This window comes from Amblyraja radiata, chromosome 30 (genome assembly GCF_010909765.2).
Source record: "Amblyraja radiata isolate CabotCenter1 chromosome 30, sAmbRad1.1.pri, whole genome shotgun sequence".
In the NCBI taxonomy this organism is placed as follows: Eukaryota; Metazoa; Chordata; class Chondrichthyes; order Rajiformes; family Rajidae; genus Amblyraja; species Amblyraja radiata.
This window is the reverse complement of record NC_045985.1, coordinates 28,022,197-28,041,949: the sequence shown is the minus strand read 5'-3', so window position 1 is coordinate 28,041,949 and position 19,753 is coordinate 28,022,197. Positions and strand designations below refer to the sequence as shown.

Here is a 19,753-nt window from a genome sequence, read left to right as displayed (position 1 = left end):
TTGGTGTACAAGATCGTGACTGACCCATCTGTGGTGCCTGTGATCCGTCCACCCCATAGAGTGTCGTTCGCCATGAAGGGCAAGGTGGAGAGTATGCTGAAAGACATGGTCAACATGGGAGTGCTGGAGGCTGTCAGCGATCCAACCGAATGGGTCTCCACCATGGTCGCCACGTTGAAGAAAGGAAAAAATGAGATACGGGTATGCATCAACCCCAAGGACTTGAATATGGCGATTAAACGGCCCCACTACCCCATGAGGACTGTCGAAGATGTTGCCGCCCAGGTGGGACAAGCCACAGTGTTCTCAGTCCTCGATGCCAGAAGTTCGTTCTGGCAGATACCCCTGGACAAACGCTCCACGGACCTGACCACGTTCAGCACGCCCTTCGGCAGGTTTAAGTTTTTGCGGATGCCGTTCGGCATCAACTCCGCCAGCGAGGTATTTCAGCGTTCTATGGAACAATTGTTTGCAGGTCTGCCCTGCGCGATCATTGTGGACGACATTCTGGTCTATGGGAGGGATGTGGCCGAACATGACCGCAACCTCCGACGGATTTTGGACCGTGCTCGGCAGATAAATTTGAAGCTTAATCGGTCAAAGTGCAAGTTCCGGGTGCCTGAGGTCACATACGTTGGCCACATTTTCACGGCCCAAGGGTTAAAGCCAGACCCGCAAAAGACCAGCGCCATCTCAGAGCTGCCCGCCCCGACAGACGTTGTCAGTCTGCAGCGTTTCCTGGGTATGGTGAATTACCTGGGGATGTTTATCCCCGACCTCAGTGAAATGAGCGCACCCCTGAGACAGCTCACTAAAAAGGACATTGCCTGGGCATGGTTTCCACACCACCAGCAGGCGTTCGACCTGCTAAAGACGAGGCTGGTCAGCACACCTACCCTGAAGTTCTTTGAACTACTGCGCCCGATCGTGGTCACTTGCGACGCCTCTCGATTTGGACTGGGTGCTGCCTGCCTGCAACCCCACGCTGATGACGCTGCTGCCCATCTCCTATGCCTCTAGGACCATGACGGACACAGAGCAGCGCTATGCTCAGATAGAGAAGGAGCTGCTGGCGGTGGTTTTCGCGTGTTCGAAGTTTAAGGATTTCCTATTTGGCACCAGGTTCACCGTTGAGACGGATCACCAGCCACTGGTAACGATACTGAACAAACCTATACACTGCGCCCCTGCCAGGCTCCAGCGGATGATGCTGCAGCTACAGCGCTTTGACTTTAAAATCATATATAAGAGGGGCACCGAGATGCATGTGGCTGATGCACTGTCCCGGGCCCCCCGGACCTCCTGCGACCGGCACCCCTTCGAGCAGTCGGACTTACAGGTACTGAACGTTAACTTCGTCCCTTCCCAGCAACTACAGTGCTTGGTTGCACATACTGCAAACGATCCCGACCTGCAGCAGCTTGCTGCTGTCATCAAGCGCGGGTGGCCCACCAAACGGAATTCGTTGCCTGCCAGCGTCCACCCCTATTTTTTAGTCCGCGATGAGTTGGTCCTCCAGGACGGCATTATTATCAAAGGACACAAAGTTGTAGTCCCTGCTTCGCTGCATGGCTTGTATTTCGACGCCGCCCACATGGGGCATCCCGGGGCAGATGCCACTATCTCACATGCCCAGGAACAGTACTACTGGCCGGCCATGGCTAAGTACATCCAGGCCAGGGTGGATTCCTTTCCGGACTGTAACTCTCTTGCCCCGCATCAGCAAAGACAGCCGCTTTTGCAGCAGCCTGCCCCTGACATGCCCTGGTCCTCTCTGGCTGCCGATATTTTCGACTGGCGCGGGAGGCAATACCTTGTGCTAGTAGACTCTTACTCGAATTGGTTCGAGGTGGATCTCCTCCCTGCCATCACCTCCGAGATGGTGATCAGCAAGCTTCGCCGTCACTTTGCCACGTTTGGTTCCCCTGTCCGGCTGCAGACAAACAACGGTCGCCAGTTCACCAGCGCCGAATTTCGAGCGTTTGCTGCAAAGTGGAACTTTAATCATTTCACCAGCAGCCCGGAGTACCCTCAGAGCAACGGTCTAGCTGAACGGGCAGTCCGCAGCGCAAAGCACCTGCTTGAACAGACCCGCCTCTCGAACGGGGATTTCTATCAGGGTCTCCTGAATCTTCGGAACATTTCCAGAGACAGTACCATGGGATCCCCTGCCCAGCGACTCATGTCCCGTGTTGTCCGCCCTCCGATGCCTATTGCCCAGCAGTCCCTGATGTCCAAAGTCCGGCAGCCTGCTGATGTCAAACAACGTATTGCCCAGAAGCACGAGATCCAGCGCCGCTCGCACGACAAATCCTGCCGCCCCCTATCCCCACTGATGCCTGGACAGGTCGTCCGTTTGCAGACGCCCACCGGCTATTCCCGACTTGCCACCGTTGTCGGGTTTGACAGCGCGCCACGGTCCTATCTCGTGGATTTCGAAGGGACTGTATACCGACGCAGCCGCCAGCACCTGTTGGCGGTTAACGAGCCCAAACCACCTCCTGCGGTTCCGTATACCCCTCCATCGCGTGTCGAGCCTTCCTCCACTAATGTACCATCTGCTCCCTGCATGCCACGGTCGATCCTTTTGCCTCGGGTACCCCCCCCCTGCTCCTCCCGGTTTTGCTCCCCAGGCTCTGTTGTCCCCTGCAAGGTCTTCTCTCTCTCCCACTTCCACTCGTTCTACCCCTACTGTTTCACCTGGCTCACCTGTGCCTCTCCGTTCCCCCTCCAAGCTGGGTTCTCCACCCACCTTCTCTCCCCCTCCTGTTTCTGTTCCTGTCCCTCCTCCTATTCTTTCAGGTGGGGAGGGTGAAGGTGCTGTGCGCACTCGCTCGGGTCGGATTGTAAAACCTCCGGCTCGCTACGGAGAGTATGCTTAGCTTTGCAGGTTCTGTATAATAAACCTGCCACTGTTGTAACTTGTTTAAATTGTAAGGGGAAGGATGTAGATGGGTTATGCATGCAACCTATAACGTAGTTACCTCATCACCACTAACCACGCCCCATCATATTAGTATAACTGTAGTATCCTCCCTTTGTTCCTCCCACCAGGTCCCAGTACGCCTGAAGGCTGGATGCAGTCAGTGCTGGGACGTGTGTGCCATGTGCTATAATAAACTACCAGTAAATGTTACAGTGTGTCAGCAATCACTCCTTTACACCTACTTAAAAAAAAAAATTTTAACTCTTGATTCTCAGATTACAAATTTTATCTGGGATTATAAAACACATAGAATTCATAAACGACACCTATGTAAACCCAAAGAAACGGGCGGATTGGCTCTCCCCAATTTCTTATACTATTAGGCAACGAATATTAAAAATGTAATTTACTGGCTGGATAACGCTTGCCAACAGGTAGACTGGTTAATAATGGAGAGAGAGGATTGCTCGCCTTTTAATATAGGCGCGATTCTTCTCTCCCCAACAAAGCTGAAGAACACACTATATGATAAAAATCGGATTATTCACATCACTTTACGAATCTGGAGACAAGTAAAATCAACTTTTAAACTAAGAAACTTATCTCTTCTCTCACCAATAGCTAATAACCCTTTGTTTAAGCCACCTATTATAGATAAAACGTTTACTTATTGGGAAAGACTAGGAATTAAAAAACTTGGAGATCTCTATGAGATGGGAACTCTTCTGTCATTTCAGGAACTACAGTCGAAATACCACCTGAAAGGTAATCAATATTTCAGATATCTTCAAGTTCGAGACTATTTGAAAATATATACCCATGACTACCAAACTGCTGCCAGATATATTAGACGAACGTATGAATAGAAACTCAGTCAAACAATTTAACATCATATTTGTACAACACCCTTCTAAATATAGAAATTCCATCGTCAGACGCAATTAGAAGAGACTGGGAAGAGGAACTAGGTCTAAAAATTCCAAAAGGCAGAAAATCTTTTATATATACATAACTGTTCGATTAATGTTAGACACACTTTAATTCAATTTAAAACACTGCAGACTCTACTATTCAAAGACTAAACCGAATAAGATATTTTCAAATGTATCTCCTATTTGTGAAATATGTCTTCTTCAAGAAGCAACCATAACACATTCCTTCGCCTCTTGCATAAAACTACGTAACTTTTGGAAAGGAATTTTTGAAATTTTCTCAAAAACATTAAAAACAAAACTGGACTCTCACATGGAACTGATTATTCTCGGAACATCAGAAGCCTGCCCTGAGCTATCAATATTTCAAAAACGTTCCTTAATTATGGCCTGATAATGGCGAAAAAACTAATACTTAAATTCTGGAAAAATACATCTGCCCCAACTCTTAAAATGTGGATTACAAACATGTCTGAGACGCTACATCTTGAAAATATGAGACTTGTCTTAGCAGAAAAACCAAAGCAATTTTCAAAGATTCACCATTCATTGATTTATTACAAGGATAGTATGGTGCAACACAATTTTGGAATTAAATCGAATTACGGGTTGGGTGATGGGTGATGGGTGGGGAGAGATACGTAGCAGGTACATCATCACTTTTTGCTTTCCTTTCGGTTTTTGTCTTTTTATTTCTTTACGTTTTTCTTATTTATTTTACTTACTCATTGGCTACACCAATTTGGTAGTCTAGGGGTTCTATTCTTGCACATTCACTTTCTCTCTCTCTTGCTTTTTCTCTGTTCTTTTCTCATCTTTAGCTAAAAATTAAAATTGAAGCTGTACAATAAATGTATTATGTCGTATGCCGCGGTTTATACTTTTGTACACTGCTTCTAATAAAAATAAATTTAAAAAAAGGTCACTGACTGAGTTACATAATTATATGCATGAGTCTGAGAATGTGCAAGAATGAGTACAGCTCATATGCATAAATTCCATGGATATTGTCACAACATACGTCAAACAGCAGAGACAGATCTCTATATCAGGAAAAAATACAAGGGCATCCTGAATGGATTTCACAGTGAAGATCTTGCCTAATCATTGTCTGAAGAGTTATCAGGGTAGTCAAGGGAAAAGAAACATATTCTGAAGGCCAGTAAAGTGAGAAATGGTATCTGCTGATTGACTAAGATCAGAAAATGTAGAGGGGAAAAGAGAGGAGAGAATAGAATGGAACGATGGGGATTGCGAGAGCAGGGGAGCAACCAATATGAAGCAATCCACGTATATTACATGGGATGGAATAGGGTTACATCTGACTGGATGGGCAAATAAACAGCAGGGAGGGCAAATATTGGCAGATGGGGGTCAAGGCAGGGAAACTGATTTTGTCCATTTTGGTAGGAACTATACAGAGGTCTCCTGTTACCAAAAGTAATGCAAGGTTAATTTTGGAGTGGAAAACACTAATCACTAAAATCGCTAGAAAGAAAGCCATCTGAACACTGATGTATATTTCTAGTGGTAGATTTATACAGTGGGAAGATGGTGTTGAACCAGTTTATAAATCTGGATATCCTGTACCTCCAGTATATACCCTGTTAATGTGTGTAGAGAATAAACATGGCTTTGTGATCGGATGAACTCAGTGACAGTCCTACTTCAGGTCCTTGCTGCTCTGTGCAAATTGTATGTAGGCTGTTTTGGACAGTGCCGTAGAGTCATAGTCTTGCAGTGTAGAAACAGGCCCTTCGGCCCAACTTGCCCACACCGGCCAATATGTTCCAGCTACACTAGTCCCATCTTCCTGCGTTTGGCCGAAATCCCTCTGAACCAATCTTTTCCATATACCTGTCTAAATGCATGGAGAACATTGCGATAGCACCTGCCCCAACGACCTCCTCTGGCAGCCCGCTCCATACACCTACCACTCTTTACGTGAAAAAGTTATCCCCCAGATTCTTATTAAACCTTTTCCCCCTCACCTAAACCTATGTCCTCTGGTTCTCCATTCCCCTACTATGTGCAAGAGACTCCCAGATCTATTCCTCTCATGATTTTATACACCTCTAAGATCACCCTTCATCCTCCTGCACTCCAAGGAATAGAACTCTAGCTTGTTCAACCTTTCCCCATAGACCAGGCCCTCAAGTCCTGGCAACATCTTTGTACAGTACTGCTGGCTGTTTTACTGTGTTGCAGATGTGGAGACTGTTATTCCATTACAGATGTGGTGTTGGGTTTACTCAGTGGCTTCACTTTGCACATTCCTAGGTTGTGACAGCAGCCTTACAACATGGGGAATATTTTTCACTTCAAGGATCGGGTGTGTGGTGATCTTCATCTTGCATAGTGTGTTCCTTCACTGTAAGTATTAAAATTATCTAAGCAGTGCCATCTCTTTCCGGAGAATGCAGTCAGTTAAACGGTTTATTCGTGTCACTCAGTCGCTTCAGTTTATGAAAGGGAGCAGTTGTCTAATCTGCAGCACATTACCAATCTGTTGCTCACTGGCTACTGGCATTTGGAAACAGCTCTGGCCTGAATTTTGCTGGGCCTCGTTGGAAGTTCTACATGGAGCTGCCTGAATTTCACTGCAACATCCTGATGGCTTTTGGGACTCTTGGAAAGCACAAACTTCCTGGCTGAGTCTGTAGTTTCTCACTCTGGTGACCCAGTCTGTGTTTGGTTTCTGAAGTAGAGCAGACCACATTATGAATACAGAATGCAGTACACTCGATTATCTGTGGAATTCTCTGCCTCAGAGGGCAGTGGAGGCAGGTTCTCTGGATGCTTTCAAGAGAGAGCTAGAAAGGGCTCTTAAAATTAGCAGAGTCAGGGGATATGGGGAGAAGGCAGGAACGGGGTACTGATTGGGGATGATCAGCCATGATCGCATTGAATGGTGGTGTTGGCTCGAAGGGCCGAATGGCCTACTCCTGCACCTATTGTCTATTGATTGGAAAAAAGTGTAAAAGATTGCATCATTAAGTTACCTGAAAGGACAGTTTGACTTTCTGGTTTGTGGAAAGGAACAATGAAGTGGCAGTTGTTGCAAATAGGTCATAAGTGATACGAGCAGAATTGGGCCATTTGGCCCATCAATCCTGCTTCACTATTCAATCATGGCTGATCTATCTCTCCCGCCTAACATCATTCTCCTGTCATCTCCCGAATGTCATTGACACTCATTGTCATTGACCCGATGGGAAGTGTCACATGATGAGTGTCAGGAGGTCATGTGGCAGCAGCTCAATAGGATTTTTGTTTGCCTGTATTTGGAGTATTGCGTGCAGTCCTGGTCGGCCAATTACAGGTAGGATGTGGAGGCTTTGGAGAGGTTTGCCACAATGCTGCCTGGATTTTCTTCGGCTACAAGCAGCCATTGAATACACTTGGAAGGTACACAAAAAAGCTGGAGAAACTCAGCGGTTGTAGCAGCATCTATGGAGCGAAGGAAATAGGCAACGTTTCGGACCGAAACCCTTCTTCAGACTTGAATAGACTTGGATTGTTTTCACTGGAAAGTTGGAGGTTGAGGGGAGACCTGATAGAAAGACAGATTTACGATGCATCAACTTACGATATTTTTACTTTACGATGGTGCAAAGGCTCAGCATCGAGCCGCATGACTTCTGGTCATGGTATCGCATTGTATTAAATGCGTTTTCGACTTGCGATATTTTCAATTTACGATGGGTTTATCGGAACGTAACCCCATTGTAGGTCGAGGAGCAGCTGTTTCTAAAATTGAGTAGATAGGATAGACAGTCTGAATTATTTTCAAGGATGTAAATATCCAACACATAGTTACAAGGTGAGAGGGGGAACTTTTTTTTTTTTAAACAGTGACAGGGGCCTGAAACATATTGCCAGGTGTGATGGTGGAGGCTGATATGAAAGTGATGTTTAAGAGGCTATTGGTTTGCCACCTGGAAGTGGGGTGAATTGAGTGATGGGGATCATCTACAGGCAGATGAGATCAGTTTAACTTGGCCTCAGGTTCGGCACTAACATTGTCGGCCAAAGTCCTGTGCTTTGTTCTAAGATGGAGTGGACTGAGTTCCAAAGAGAATGATCTCTGAAATATAATGGGAGGGGAGGAAATGGGTATTTGGTGGAATAAACATGTTGAAACCTGGAGAAACTGCAAAGGATGAACTGTTGAAAACAATGTGTTTGGGTGCAATCTGGAGCGCAGAAGGTTAAGGGGGGACGATAGAGGTCTTTAAAATGATGAGAGGGATAGACAGTTGATGTGGACAAGCTTTTCCCATTGAGAGTAGGGAAGATTCAAACAAGAGGACATGACTTCAGAATTAAGGGACAGAAGTTTAGGGGTAACATGAGGGGGAACTTCTTTACTCAGAGAGTGGTAGCTGTGTGGAATGAGCTTCCAGTGGAAGTGGTGGAGGCAGGTGCGATTTTATCATTTAAAAATAAATTGGATAGGTATATGGATGGGAAAGGAATGGAGGGTTATGGTCTGAGTGCAGGTAGATGGGACTAGGGGAAAATAATTGTTCGGCACGGACTTGTAGGGCCGAGATGGCCTGTTTCCGTGCTGTAATTGTGATATGGTTAATGTGAGTACAAGGGACATTGTGCTCTGTCTAGGAGCAGGGGGTAAACGCTGAGGTGTGGGCGGCAGATGATGTGTGAAATGGCTTGGTTCACCTGTGGCTAAAATGACTTGCATTGATGATTAAGCCCTTTCACACTGTCTGATCCTGGAATTACCAAATCGGATAATCAGAGGGACCATCGACACTGACTCAACTGTAGAAAACACACTGAAAAAAGAGTAAAATATGAGTTTAGTCCATTGTAACATTTTAAAGTCCTGTGATGAGATAAGTATCCTCTGACAATATTGTGCCATGTCAACGATTTATTTTATTCATTCCAGGCAAAAGCAAAGATACAAGCGGGAACATCGACACTGATAAAGGACAGCAGGTATTTTGATAATGAAGTCCTGTAGTTTTGTTTTAAAGCTGCTCATTTTGAGTTCTGAACTAACAGACTCGTATCCAGGTACGAGCACGAATCATTCTACTGTGTTCTTACTGTTGCTCTCTGACACTGACAACCCAATCCAGAGGGAATCCTAGCTTAGAGTAATTTCTCTGGTGCACATTGTCTTTCGCTGTTTCAGAACCTGTGCTCAGGCACATTCCCATTTATAGAAATTTGCTAACTGTAATATTTTATCCAAGTTGTGCCTGATTCTGTTTTCTGATTCCATCTCCCTCTATGAATCATATTACTGTTGATTACCTGGAATTTACCACTGCATGTAACAAATGCACTCTTTATTTTAGGATATTACAGAATTGGAACAATTGAAAACGACCATACCAGATGATCCTGTATACCTGTCACCCAATTGAGAATGGGCACGACAGCCATCATTTTCAGATGTATTCTCAGCTCAAAGCCTTGTAGCAAGACTTCTGAGGATCAATGCCTCGGCACACAAGGCTTCATGCAAACTAAATGTGTTAAGGTCTCCTCTAAGTTCAGACAATGTCTCACACATCTGTGGACTACTTTAACAGTGGAAGTTACAATCACAACCTGATTTAGGTCACATGGCTGTCACTACTAATCCTCAGATTGTGTTTGGATAGACTACAACTCAACAATATGAACACTGTATTCTCGAATATCAAGCAATAATCTCCCCCTATATCTCCCTTTCCCACCCTTGCATTCCAGTTGCGCCTAATTTTCTCAACAGAGGCAACTCTGCTAATTTCCCTTCCTCCCAATGCTCATCTCCCATTTCTGAATTCCGTGATGTTTTTTATCCTCTTTCCATCTTTCACCATGATCTTCCATCTGGCTTCAATCATGGAGCAGGACAGCACGGAAATGGGGCCCTTCAGCCCACTTAGTCCATGTCAACCAACTTAGCATTCTCAGCTACTCCCATTTGTCTACACTTACCTGATATCCCTCTAAACCCTTCCTATCAATGTACCTCTTTAAAAGTCATAATTGTATATGATTCCTCTGGCAGCTCATTACATATACGCAATATGCGGAGTGAAAAAGTGCCCTTGAGGTCCCTAACCCTAGTTTTAGAATCCTCTACCAGGGCTCGAAATTAACGGTTGCCCGGGTGCCAATGGCAACCTACAGTCCCGCCGGGCAACATGAAAGCCATGCCATTTTGCCCAGCTTGGCAAGCACCTCTCGGTTAATCTTGAGCGGGCCCCCTCTCTATCTCTCGCTCTCTGTCACTCTCTATCTCCGCCCGCCATTGTGTCCGGCTTGGCATGGCCGGCTTATACATACGCACTGCCACGGCTTTCACATCCTCCTCCTGCACATGCGCACAACCACGGCCAGCACATCATCGGCCGTGGTTGTGTGCATGTGCCACCCTGCACATGCGCACTGCCATGGCAACTGGTCGGCGTCGGCCACTTTCTCCCTCCCTTTGCATTGTGGGAGATCTTGCCGCCATTGCTGTCGGGTCGCCGCCTCACCGCGACCACTGAAAACCAACGCAGAATTACTCCCTGGAGCTGGAGTAACTTCCTGGAGCAACTGTTGCTTCTTGGTTTCTTGCTCCTCCAAAAATATTCCAAATGGAATTTAAACAGGAGTGGACCCTCCACCACCAAATTCCAAACTCAGAAAAATAACAGGCTATTGCATTTTATCTGTTTATTTATTATGTATATATATATGGTCTATGGTATATAGACTAACTGAACTTTTATCTCCTGTTCTGTATTATATTTACATATTCTGTTGTGCTGCATCAAGCAAGAATTTCATTGTCCTATCTGGGACACATAACAATAACTGGACTTGGACTTAAGCAAAAAATGGTTCTTGGGGAAAAAAAGAGCTACCTTAAATTTAGTTGCGTCTGGTTGGGTACCTATGGTAAGGTGAAGACTATTCCATGCTTTAAGTGTGCGGGGGAACTCCATGGAGCAGCCAGCATCTCTGGATAGAAGAAATTAGGTGACGTTTCGGGTAGAGACCCTTCTTTAGATTTCCTCTGGTTTTAGTGTTTTTAGTTTAATTTAAAGATACAGCATGGAAACAGGCCCTTCGGCCCACCTAGTCCACGCCGAACACCGATCATCCGTACACTAGTTCTATCCCACACATTAGCGACGTAAGTCAAGAACCAAGAGTGTTTTATTCTCTCACGTCCCAGTTAGAACAATGAAATCCTTACTTGCAGCAGCACAACAGAATATGTAAACACAGTACTCTGTAAACAATGTTATAAATGAGAAAACAAAACTCCATACAGACAGCACCCATATTCAGGATCAAGTCCGGGTCTCTGGCAATTTTAGGCAGCAAATTTATAGCCAATGTACTGCCCCAATAGCCTTGAACTGAATTAAAACATACAGTAGCTGTAAAGGGGGACATAGCGTCACTTAGAGATTTAAGACTGAAAATAGATAGTTTCTTTTTTTTTTAGTAACCAAAGTTATCAACGTATAATTTTTTGTGTGTTGGAAAATAAAATATAGTGGCACAGCTGGTGGACTTGCTGCCTCACACGCCAGAGATCTGTGTTCGATCCTGTTCTCTGTCTGTGTTGAATTTGCATTCTCCCTGCAAGCGTGTGGGTTTCCTCCCACATCCCAAAGATGCATTGGCTTTGTAGGTTAACTTGTCTCTGTAAAATTGCCCCTAATGTGCAGGGAGTGGGTGAGGAAAGTGGGATAATAGAACTGGTGTGAATGGGTAGACAAAAATGTTGGAGAAACTCAGCATCTATGGAGCGAAGGAAATAGGCGACGTTTCGGGTCGAGACCCTTCTTCAGACTGATGTGAGGGTGCAGGGGGGGCGGGAAGAAGAAAGGAAGAGGCGGAGACAGTGGGCTGAGGGAGACCTGGGAAGCAGAAGAGAAAGCAGGGACTACCTGAAATTGGAGAAGCCAATGTTCATACCGCTGGGGTGTAAACTATCCAAGCAAAATATGAGGTGCTGTTCCTCCAATTTGCGGTGGGACTCACTCTGGCCATGGAGGAGGCCCAGGACAGAGAGGTCGGATTTGGAATGGAAGGGGGAGTTGAAGTGCTGAGCCACCGGGAGATCAGGTTGGTTATTGCAAGTTGAGTGGAGGTGTTGAGTGAAGCGATCGCCAAGCCAGCGTTTGGTCTCACCGAGGTTGATCATACGCTGAATAATAGTAAGATTAAACGAGAACTTACCAGTTCGAAGTTTGATCGTTATTTTATGAGGAGTACGTTGAGGGAATACGTGAAGGACCCCGCCAGGACGCATGCGTGTCATTCTTCAAAGCAGCGGTGTGAAATCACAGTTAACTGTAATGATTGAACATAGTAAGATTAGAGAATAAAATACCAGTTGAGTATATGATCAAGGGTGGGAGCGGAGGGCACGTATTCCCTCAACGTACTCCTCATAAAATAACGATCAAACTTCGAACTGGTAAGTTCTCGTTTAATCTTACTATTTTACTTCGGAGTCACGTGAGTGACTACGTGAAGATTTCAAAGCTCTGTGATTTCATGCCGTGGAAACGAGTCCATGCATCACATCTGCCTTAATTGACTGTGGGAGGAATTGTGTTAACATGTTTAGACATGAATCCAACATTGAAATCCATGATAAATTGTTAACAACAAATTATAGCCCATATTTATGGGGTGAAATTATATTACAGAACTTAAAATTGGCTCTGCAAGTTCCAGTTTAACTACTGGTTTGTGGTAGAATAGTTGGAACATTTTCCCCTGATCTATCCTGCTGTCTCGAAGATTTGGTTCATTGGTACATCCAACTCCATAGCTGCCGATGTAGTTGCAGCCCTGGTGGAATAAGATTTGAATATGTTAGTATCCACCCCGGCTGTTGTTAAAACCTGTTTCAGCCATCTGGAAATAGTTTGAACCGACACTTTTTTGTGGGTTTGTTTGTGGCTGATTAGTAGTGCCATCTCATAGCCTCAGATGTTTTTGGTGTTCTCCATATAGAACAATAATTGTCTTATTATACAGAGACGATATCTGTAGGGTAATCCCTAAATTCTATTTTGTGGCCTGATGATCCCGGTCTGTTCTGTTTGACTAATTCGTAATATGAAACGTTATATTCCTGTTGAAGAAGTCATATAGTCCAGCCTTAACTTATGTACGACTGTACTCTTAGTGCCGTGACCAAAGCCATCAGCATGACTGTTTTGTGCGTCAGTCTTTGCAGGGACAGAACTGTTGCTGGAGACCAATTCCTTAGCAACGTTAGGGCAATACTCATATCCCATTTAGAGAGTACCTGGTTCTTGGGGGATTGATATTAAAAATTCCCCTCATACGTTTGGTTACCAGCGGTGAGTCTCAACAGAATGACGCTCTGATCCTCGCCATAGATATGTTGAAAGGGCACTTCTGGCGCAGTTAATGGCACTGTAACTGAGCCCCTCATCATAATGGAGGCCTGCCAGGAATTCGAGAACAGACGTTATGTTCATCAAACTGTGTTGTTTCTGCGACAATATATCTCCCATTTCCTGATGTATACCAGATATAGTTTTTTGGTGGACTGTCTGTGGCCCGCTGAGATAATGTTCAATGTTCGGTCCGCCAGTCCCAGTTGCAGTAGAGGTTTCTTTAGACTCTACAAATTGATAGGTTTGTTGTTTTTGACATGGATGGGTTCCCCTGTTACGGGATGAACCAATAATCTGGTTGTTTCAGGATGGTGATGCATGGTTAAAACCCATGTTGAGTATCACAGGGAACCATGGTTAAGTAGGCCAATCAGCACTATCAATTAACAGACGCTGAGTCTTGTTGTATTTTTCGTAATACCCGACTGATGATGCAGAGGAGAGAATGCATAGATAAACAATTGCCCCCTCAATGCAGTGAAAAGCATCTGTCCCTGCTGTCCCAGGATCTGGTTCCCAAGAAACACAGTTTGGTAACTGGTGATTAAGTCTTATTTTATTGAATTTGCGTGACCTGATGTCTGTCACTGAATTCTGGATTACCTGGTAGGTAAGTAGCTGATATTCCAATATTTCTCTGGATACACCATTACCAAATTGTATTAGTCAGATTGTCACTCTGTAGTCTAACATGCTGGTGATTTATCCCAGAGCAGTATGACTTTAGGCCATAGAACGTACCCCGCATTTCCAGGTAGTTTATGCCCAGTGTCTGTGATAATGATGCCTCCTGTGCCTTCATCTACCTCCACAGATGGAGATGGAAATTGGTAGTACCCCAACCAAGCGCACTGGCATCAGTTTGTAGCACCACTAAGGGTTTGCTGATAACGATAGGGTTGGAACAATGCCGAATGTTATCCCTCCACCATTTTAATTTCCATAAGTTTTGATTGGTGGCTTATTGGTCTGTCGAAATGACCAGTATTAACTTTGAGTGTTTGTATTTTTGCCCTTTGTAGATTTTTGGTAATACAAAGGTCCAAATTGTGTGGCTGGAAAGGCAGACACTATATGCCAATTATACTTGCTACCAATCTGATAGACGGTTCACTGATGTCAGTGGGGTTGTTGCAGGCCTCAGTTAAGACTGTAGCCTTGTCCTATGGTAAAGTCACCGACATGTGAGCTGTCAATAGTGAACCCCAAATAATCCATTATGTTGGTAGGCGTTAGTTTAGATTTAACTGGATCTTTACTCAGAGAGTGGTAGCAGTGTGGAATGAGCTTCCAGTGGAAGTGGTGGCGGCAGGTTCGTTGGTATGATTTAAAAATAAATTGGATAGGCATATGGATGAGAAGGGAATGGAGGGTTATGGTATGAGTGCAGGCAGGTGGGACTAAGGGAAAAAAGTTGTTCGGCACGGACTTGTAGGGCCGAGATGGCCTGTTTCCGTGCTGTAATTGTTATATGGTTATATGGATGGATGATAACCCCAGTTTTCACCCAATTGTATGGTGGCTGTTACAGCTAGTTAGGCCAACTCCAAAGTTATGCCCACAATTAGTATGATAATATGATTATGTATTTGGTAGAGCTCTATACTGCCAGAGCTGCCCCATCCAGTTGAATTTTTTTAAATAACGTTTGTGATCAGTCCGTGTAGGCACTGAATAGTAAGCATCTTTTAGGTTGATGCTAGCCATGGAGTAGCCTTTGGAAATCAGTCCTTTAGCAGTTACCAGTTCCCATTTTGTACTGAATATATAGTACAATGTATTCAATTTGGTCAATTCGATGATGATGCGACTGTCACCATCTATTTTGTTTTGGTAAAGATATGACACAAATTCCAGCCAATCGTGTTGGGTTTACCCATTACCCCTTTTGCACAATTCAATGGTATATCCCTGGATACTGCTTAGGATATAAGTGTCTGTAGTTAATATACACCATGTATCCAAAAGAGTGTAATCTCCCACCAATGTGTGTATTATCCACACTTCCTATAATTTGTAAGGGACCAGACCCACCTACCTCCATTGTTACTAGTGGAAGTTTGCTTCTTCTGTGTGGTCTTTGTGGAGGTTGAGGCGCCGGTGTCTGGGTTTGTTTTTGGGTTGGGGGTTTGCGCATCTTCCAGAAAGGCCGGTCTGGGCTATGGTCTAAAAGACCGCTGTCCTGTATACCTGGCCTTTGAGCTTTCACCAGCTTCTCTTGTTCTTGGCAGGACAAATCAAAATAGGACATACATGGTAAATGGTAGGGAATTGAAGAATGCAGTTGAACAGAGGCATCTGGGAATAACCGTGCATAGTTCCTTGAAGGTGGAATCTCATATAGATAGGGTGATAAAGAAAGCTTTTGGTATGCTAGCCTTTATAAATCAGAGCATTGAGTATAGAAGCTGGGATGTAATGTTAAAATTGTACAAGGCATTGGTGAGACCAAATCTGGAGTATGGTGTACAATTTTGGTCGCCCAATTATAGGAAGGATGTCAACAAAATAGAGAGAGTACAGAGGAGATTTACTAGAATGTTGCCTGGGTTTCAACAACTAAGTTACAGAGAAAGGTTGAATAAGTTAGGTCTTTATTCTCTGGAGCGCAGAAGGTTAAGGGGGGACTTGATAGAGGTCTTTAAAATGATGAGAGGGATAGACAGAGTTGATGTGGACAAGCTTTTCCCTTTGAGAATAGGGAAGATTCAAACAAGAGGACATGACTTCAGAATTAAGGGACAGAAGTTTAGGGGTAACATGAGGGGGAACTTCTTTACTCAGAGAGTGGTAGCGGTGTGGAATGAGCTTCCAGTGGAAGTGGTGGAGGCAGGTTCGTTGGTATCATTTAAAAATAAATTGGATAGGCATATGGATGAGAAGGGAATGGAGGGTTATGGTATGAGTGTAGGCAGGTGGGACTAGGGGAAAATAATTGTTCGGCACGGACTTGTAGGGCCGAGATGGCCTGTTTCCGTGCTGTAATTGTTATATGGGTATATGTTATATATGGGTGCATAAGGGTGCTGTCTTTGGCTGTAGGAGATCCTTAATGTTGTCGCCTTTATGAGCCCCAGGGCTTTCCTAAGTCCTGCTCCGACATGTTTCCAGATGCCATTTCCACGACTGGAACATTCAGGGATGCGCAGTTTCCTGGTCCCAAGTATTTTTGCAGTGGTGTCCATCGTGGTCTGGCTGTATGTATTTGGACACCATGACCAGTAGATATAGCCTTCCTGCACCCCCTACACACTTGTAGTTTTGTTCGTCAAACCCCTCTTCAGGGTCAGCCCAGAATTGACCCCGCAGTACTCCCCTCTGACGAGGGAGATGCACTGTTCAGCCCTACAAGCGGTGCTGCTGTGGGTTTTACATAGTGCCCACAGTGACTAGGCTCCATCTCCCGGAGTCTGTCATGTTGGAACTCTGCTCCATAAGCCGGTCCAACCGGCTCCAGCGCTCACGGTCGCTGGCTGCTCGCGGCTGCTCAAAGTCGGACTGATCAGTCAACGACTCTTTTGGTTTTCTTCTTGCCTTCCCGCCCAGACGCAGTGTTTAATCTGGCCGGTGCGGGGGCGAAGTCGGGCACAGCTGTTCCCTTACGGGTAATTCCTGTGCCGCCAGCCGCTGCTGGCGTCCGCAACTCCGCGGTCTTCCCCCGTCAGCTTTGTCGCAGCTCTGGTCGACTTCTTTGCCTTGTGCATGTTTCCCCCACCTGTAGAACAGTATGGTAACAATAAAGACCGCAGTATCACTTACCTGCAGGTCCAGGCTTAAAACTTGCCATTAAGGGGGGAACGTCCTTCCACCCCTCCTCCTGCCGTTGCCGTTTAGACTTGTCAAAGCCAACGGCTCCGTTCTGTATAGTCTCCCGCCCAGCCATGGTGTTTAATCTGGCCGGTGCGGGAGCGAAGTCGGGCACAGCTGTTCCCTTACGGGTGATTCCTGTGCCGCCTGCCGTTGTTTGCACACCTCTCCATGTTTCCCCACCTGTGAAACAGTATGGGGAGAATAAAGACCGCAGTTTTACTCACCTGCAGGTCCAGGTTTAAACTATCGCTACGGGGGAACGTCGTTCCACCCCGCCTCCTGCCGTTTCGACGGCCCCATTCTGAATAGTCTCCCGCCCAGCCGTGGTGTTCTGGCCGGCGCGGGACCAAAAGTTGGCACAGCTGATCCCACTTACGGGGCTTGTGCCTTCAGCTGCTGCTGGCTCCCGCAACTTCGCAGTCCTCCCCAGCCAGCTTTACTCGCAGCACTTGTGGACACTATTTTGGCCAGCTTTCCCCCCCTGTGTAAAAACAGCGCGGGGACAAAAAACTACCGCAGAGTAAGTCACTTACCTGCAGGTTGTGGTTTCAAACTTACCGCTGCGGGGGAACGCTCCACCCCGCCTGTCGTTTCGCAAGCGTGAAAGCGATATGACACGCATGCGTCCTGGCGGGGTTCTTCACGTAGTCACTCACGTGACTCCAAAGTAAAATCCAACCACATTTTTGTTTGGAAGTGGAAAGAGATAATAGAAATTGCATTAATTGCAATGTGTAAAAAGAGATGAGATACTGTATTGTAATTTTGCTGCATGTCATTGTGGTATATATCATGTCCTGATTGGTGAATATGTTTAGTTTGTGACTTTATTTGAAGCAGAAATAATATGTGAATGCTTCATTGACCTCAATTCCGACTGGTAACTACGCACTTCGTCCGAGCACATTATCGCACGCCATCTTAAATGACCATCTAAACTGTCATTTGGCAACCTAAAAACCTGCCGAGGTTGCCCGGCTGGCAACAGGGAAAAAAGGTAAGTGAGAGCCCTGTCTACCCTGAGCTAAAGACTGAGCATTTGCCTTATCCATGCCTCTCATGATCATCTGCACCTCAACAAAGTACACAGCCACCCATACTACAAAGGAAAAAGATCCCAGCCTATCCAAACTCTCCTGTTTACTCAAGCAGTGCAAGCTCAGCAAACACCGTGGTTACTCCCTTTTGCATCCTTTCCAACTTAATGACATATTTCCTATAGATGGGTGACCAGAGCTGCACACAGTACTCCATGTGCGATCTCACCAATGACCTGTGCAGTTGCATCATGATGTCCTAAATACCATTCCCAATGAAAGAGTGCAACAAATGTCATCATCACACTGTCCACCTTCATTGGCAGCTATAGCATACATGCATCTGTACTCCAGATCTCTGTCCAGCAACATTTCCAGTGCTCAACTATTTACTAAGTCCTGCCCCGGTTTGAAATACCAAGTGCCATTCCTTAGCCCACTTCCCATCTGATCTTGCTGTGCTCCTCCATTTTTCTTCCCTGACACATATATATCCCTTTCATCTCTTGCCTGTTACTATGTCCATCCATCTGCCAATCGCTCCCTCACCTGTATCCACTAGCCACTTGCCAGGTTTTGTCCCACTCCCCCCCCCCCCCCCACTCGTAGCTTGCTTCCTCCACTCCAGTCTGAAGAAGGTTCTCAACCTGAAACGTCTGTTCATTTCCCTCCACAGATGCTGCCTGACCCGCTGAGTTTCTCCTGCACTTTGATTATTGCCACTACTCCTTGTCTCATTCTGTGCATGCCCAACAGTACAAACATAGTACTCTCCAATTCCAAGTAATAACCCCCACTTTATTTGAATGTTATGTAAACTTTAATCCGAGTTAAACATTTAGCACTTTCTAAAATTATGTAAAGTTCAGATAATAAAATCCCACTCCTGGCTTGCCGTGGGTAATAATTCTGCAATGGGATTGACTGCTCTCCAAGCCTGGTGATGTCACAGCTGCTGGAACCTCTTACTGAGCTTTTAGCTGACAGCAGCAGGAGTGGGCAAAGGAGAAACTCTCACCTGGGACCTTGTCCCATTCTTGTGGGGAAGATTCAGGGAGTAGTACTGTCCCATCAGCACTGACTGCACATCCTGTGCTGGTCTCTTTCTTCATTGACGCAATGTCAGGCTGTGTTTGCACTTCTGTAATGTGATGTGGGACTTTGTGCAGCATTAAAGGTGCACAGTAGATGGATGTCGTTGTTGCTGTGTCTCCAACTCATTCCTAAGATCTATTGGGGTTTTTTTTTTAAACTTCTAAACAACAAATCCTCTATTCTGCCACAATATTGCTGTCTTGTATTTCCCTCACATTAGAACCTGACTGTGGATTAATTTGCATTTTCAGTGCTGTATTAATGCAAGGAAGAGCCTTAAAACTAGCCTGGAGGAATCCTTGTTCCATGTATATGTTGAGTGAGAGGCTGCCTGGAGGAATCCCAGAAAGGACTTTTTCATTTATTATATTGTTTACAGATTAGTTTCCACATTCTGTTATGTTACTGCTAGCAGGAATTTCATTTCTGTTTGGGAAAGATACCAAAACACACTTGACTCTTGACTGAGTCGGTTTGAGCAACTTCTCATCAGTCTGCTTGTGGGCCAAGCCAAGGTGGCCTTTCACTAGTCTGGGCATTAGCCTATCC

General features: G+C 45.5%; 1 protein-coding gene across 2 annotated transcripts in view; it reads left to right on the top strand.

Moving 5' to 3' along the window:
• Window positions 1–9,959, top strand: part of LOC116990216 — a 69,928-nt gene extending 59,969 nt beyond the window's left edge. For both annotated transcript variants that reach the window (XM_033047761.1, XM_033047760.1), the window contains 3 exons: window positions 6,139–6,231; window positions 8,774–8,823; window positions 9,189–9,959. In XM_033047761.1, the coding sequence (XP_032903652.1) occupies window positions 6,139–6,231; window positions 8,774–8,823; window positions 9,189–9,257 (212 nt within the window). In that variant the 3' untranslated portion in view covers window positions 9,258–9,959. The remainder of the gene's footprint in view (window positions 1–6,138; window positions 6,232–8,773; window positions 8,824–9,188) is intronic.
• The last annotated feature ends 9,794 nt before the right edge of the window (window positions 9,960–19,753 follow it).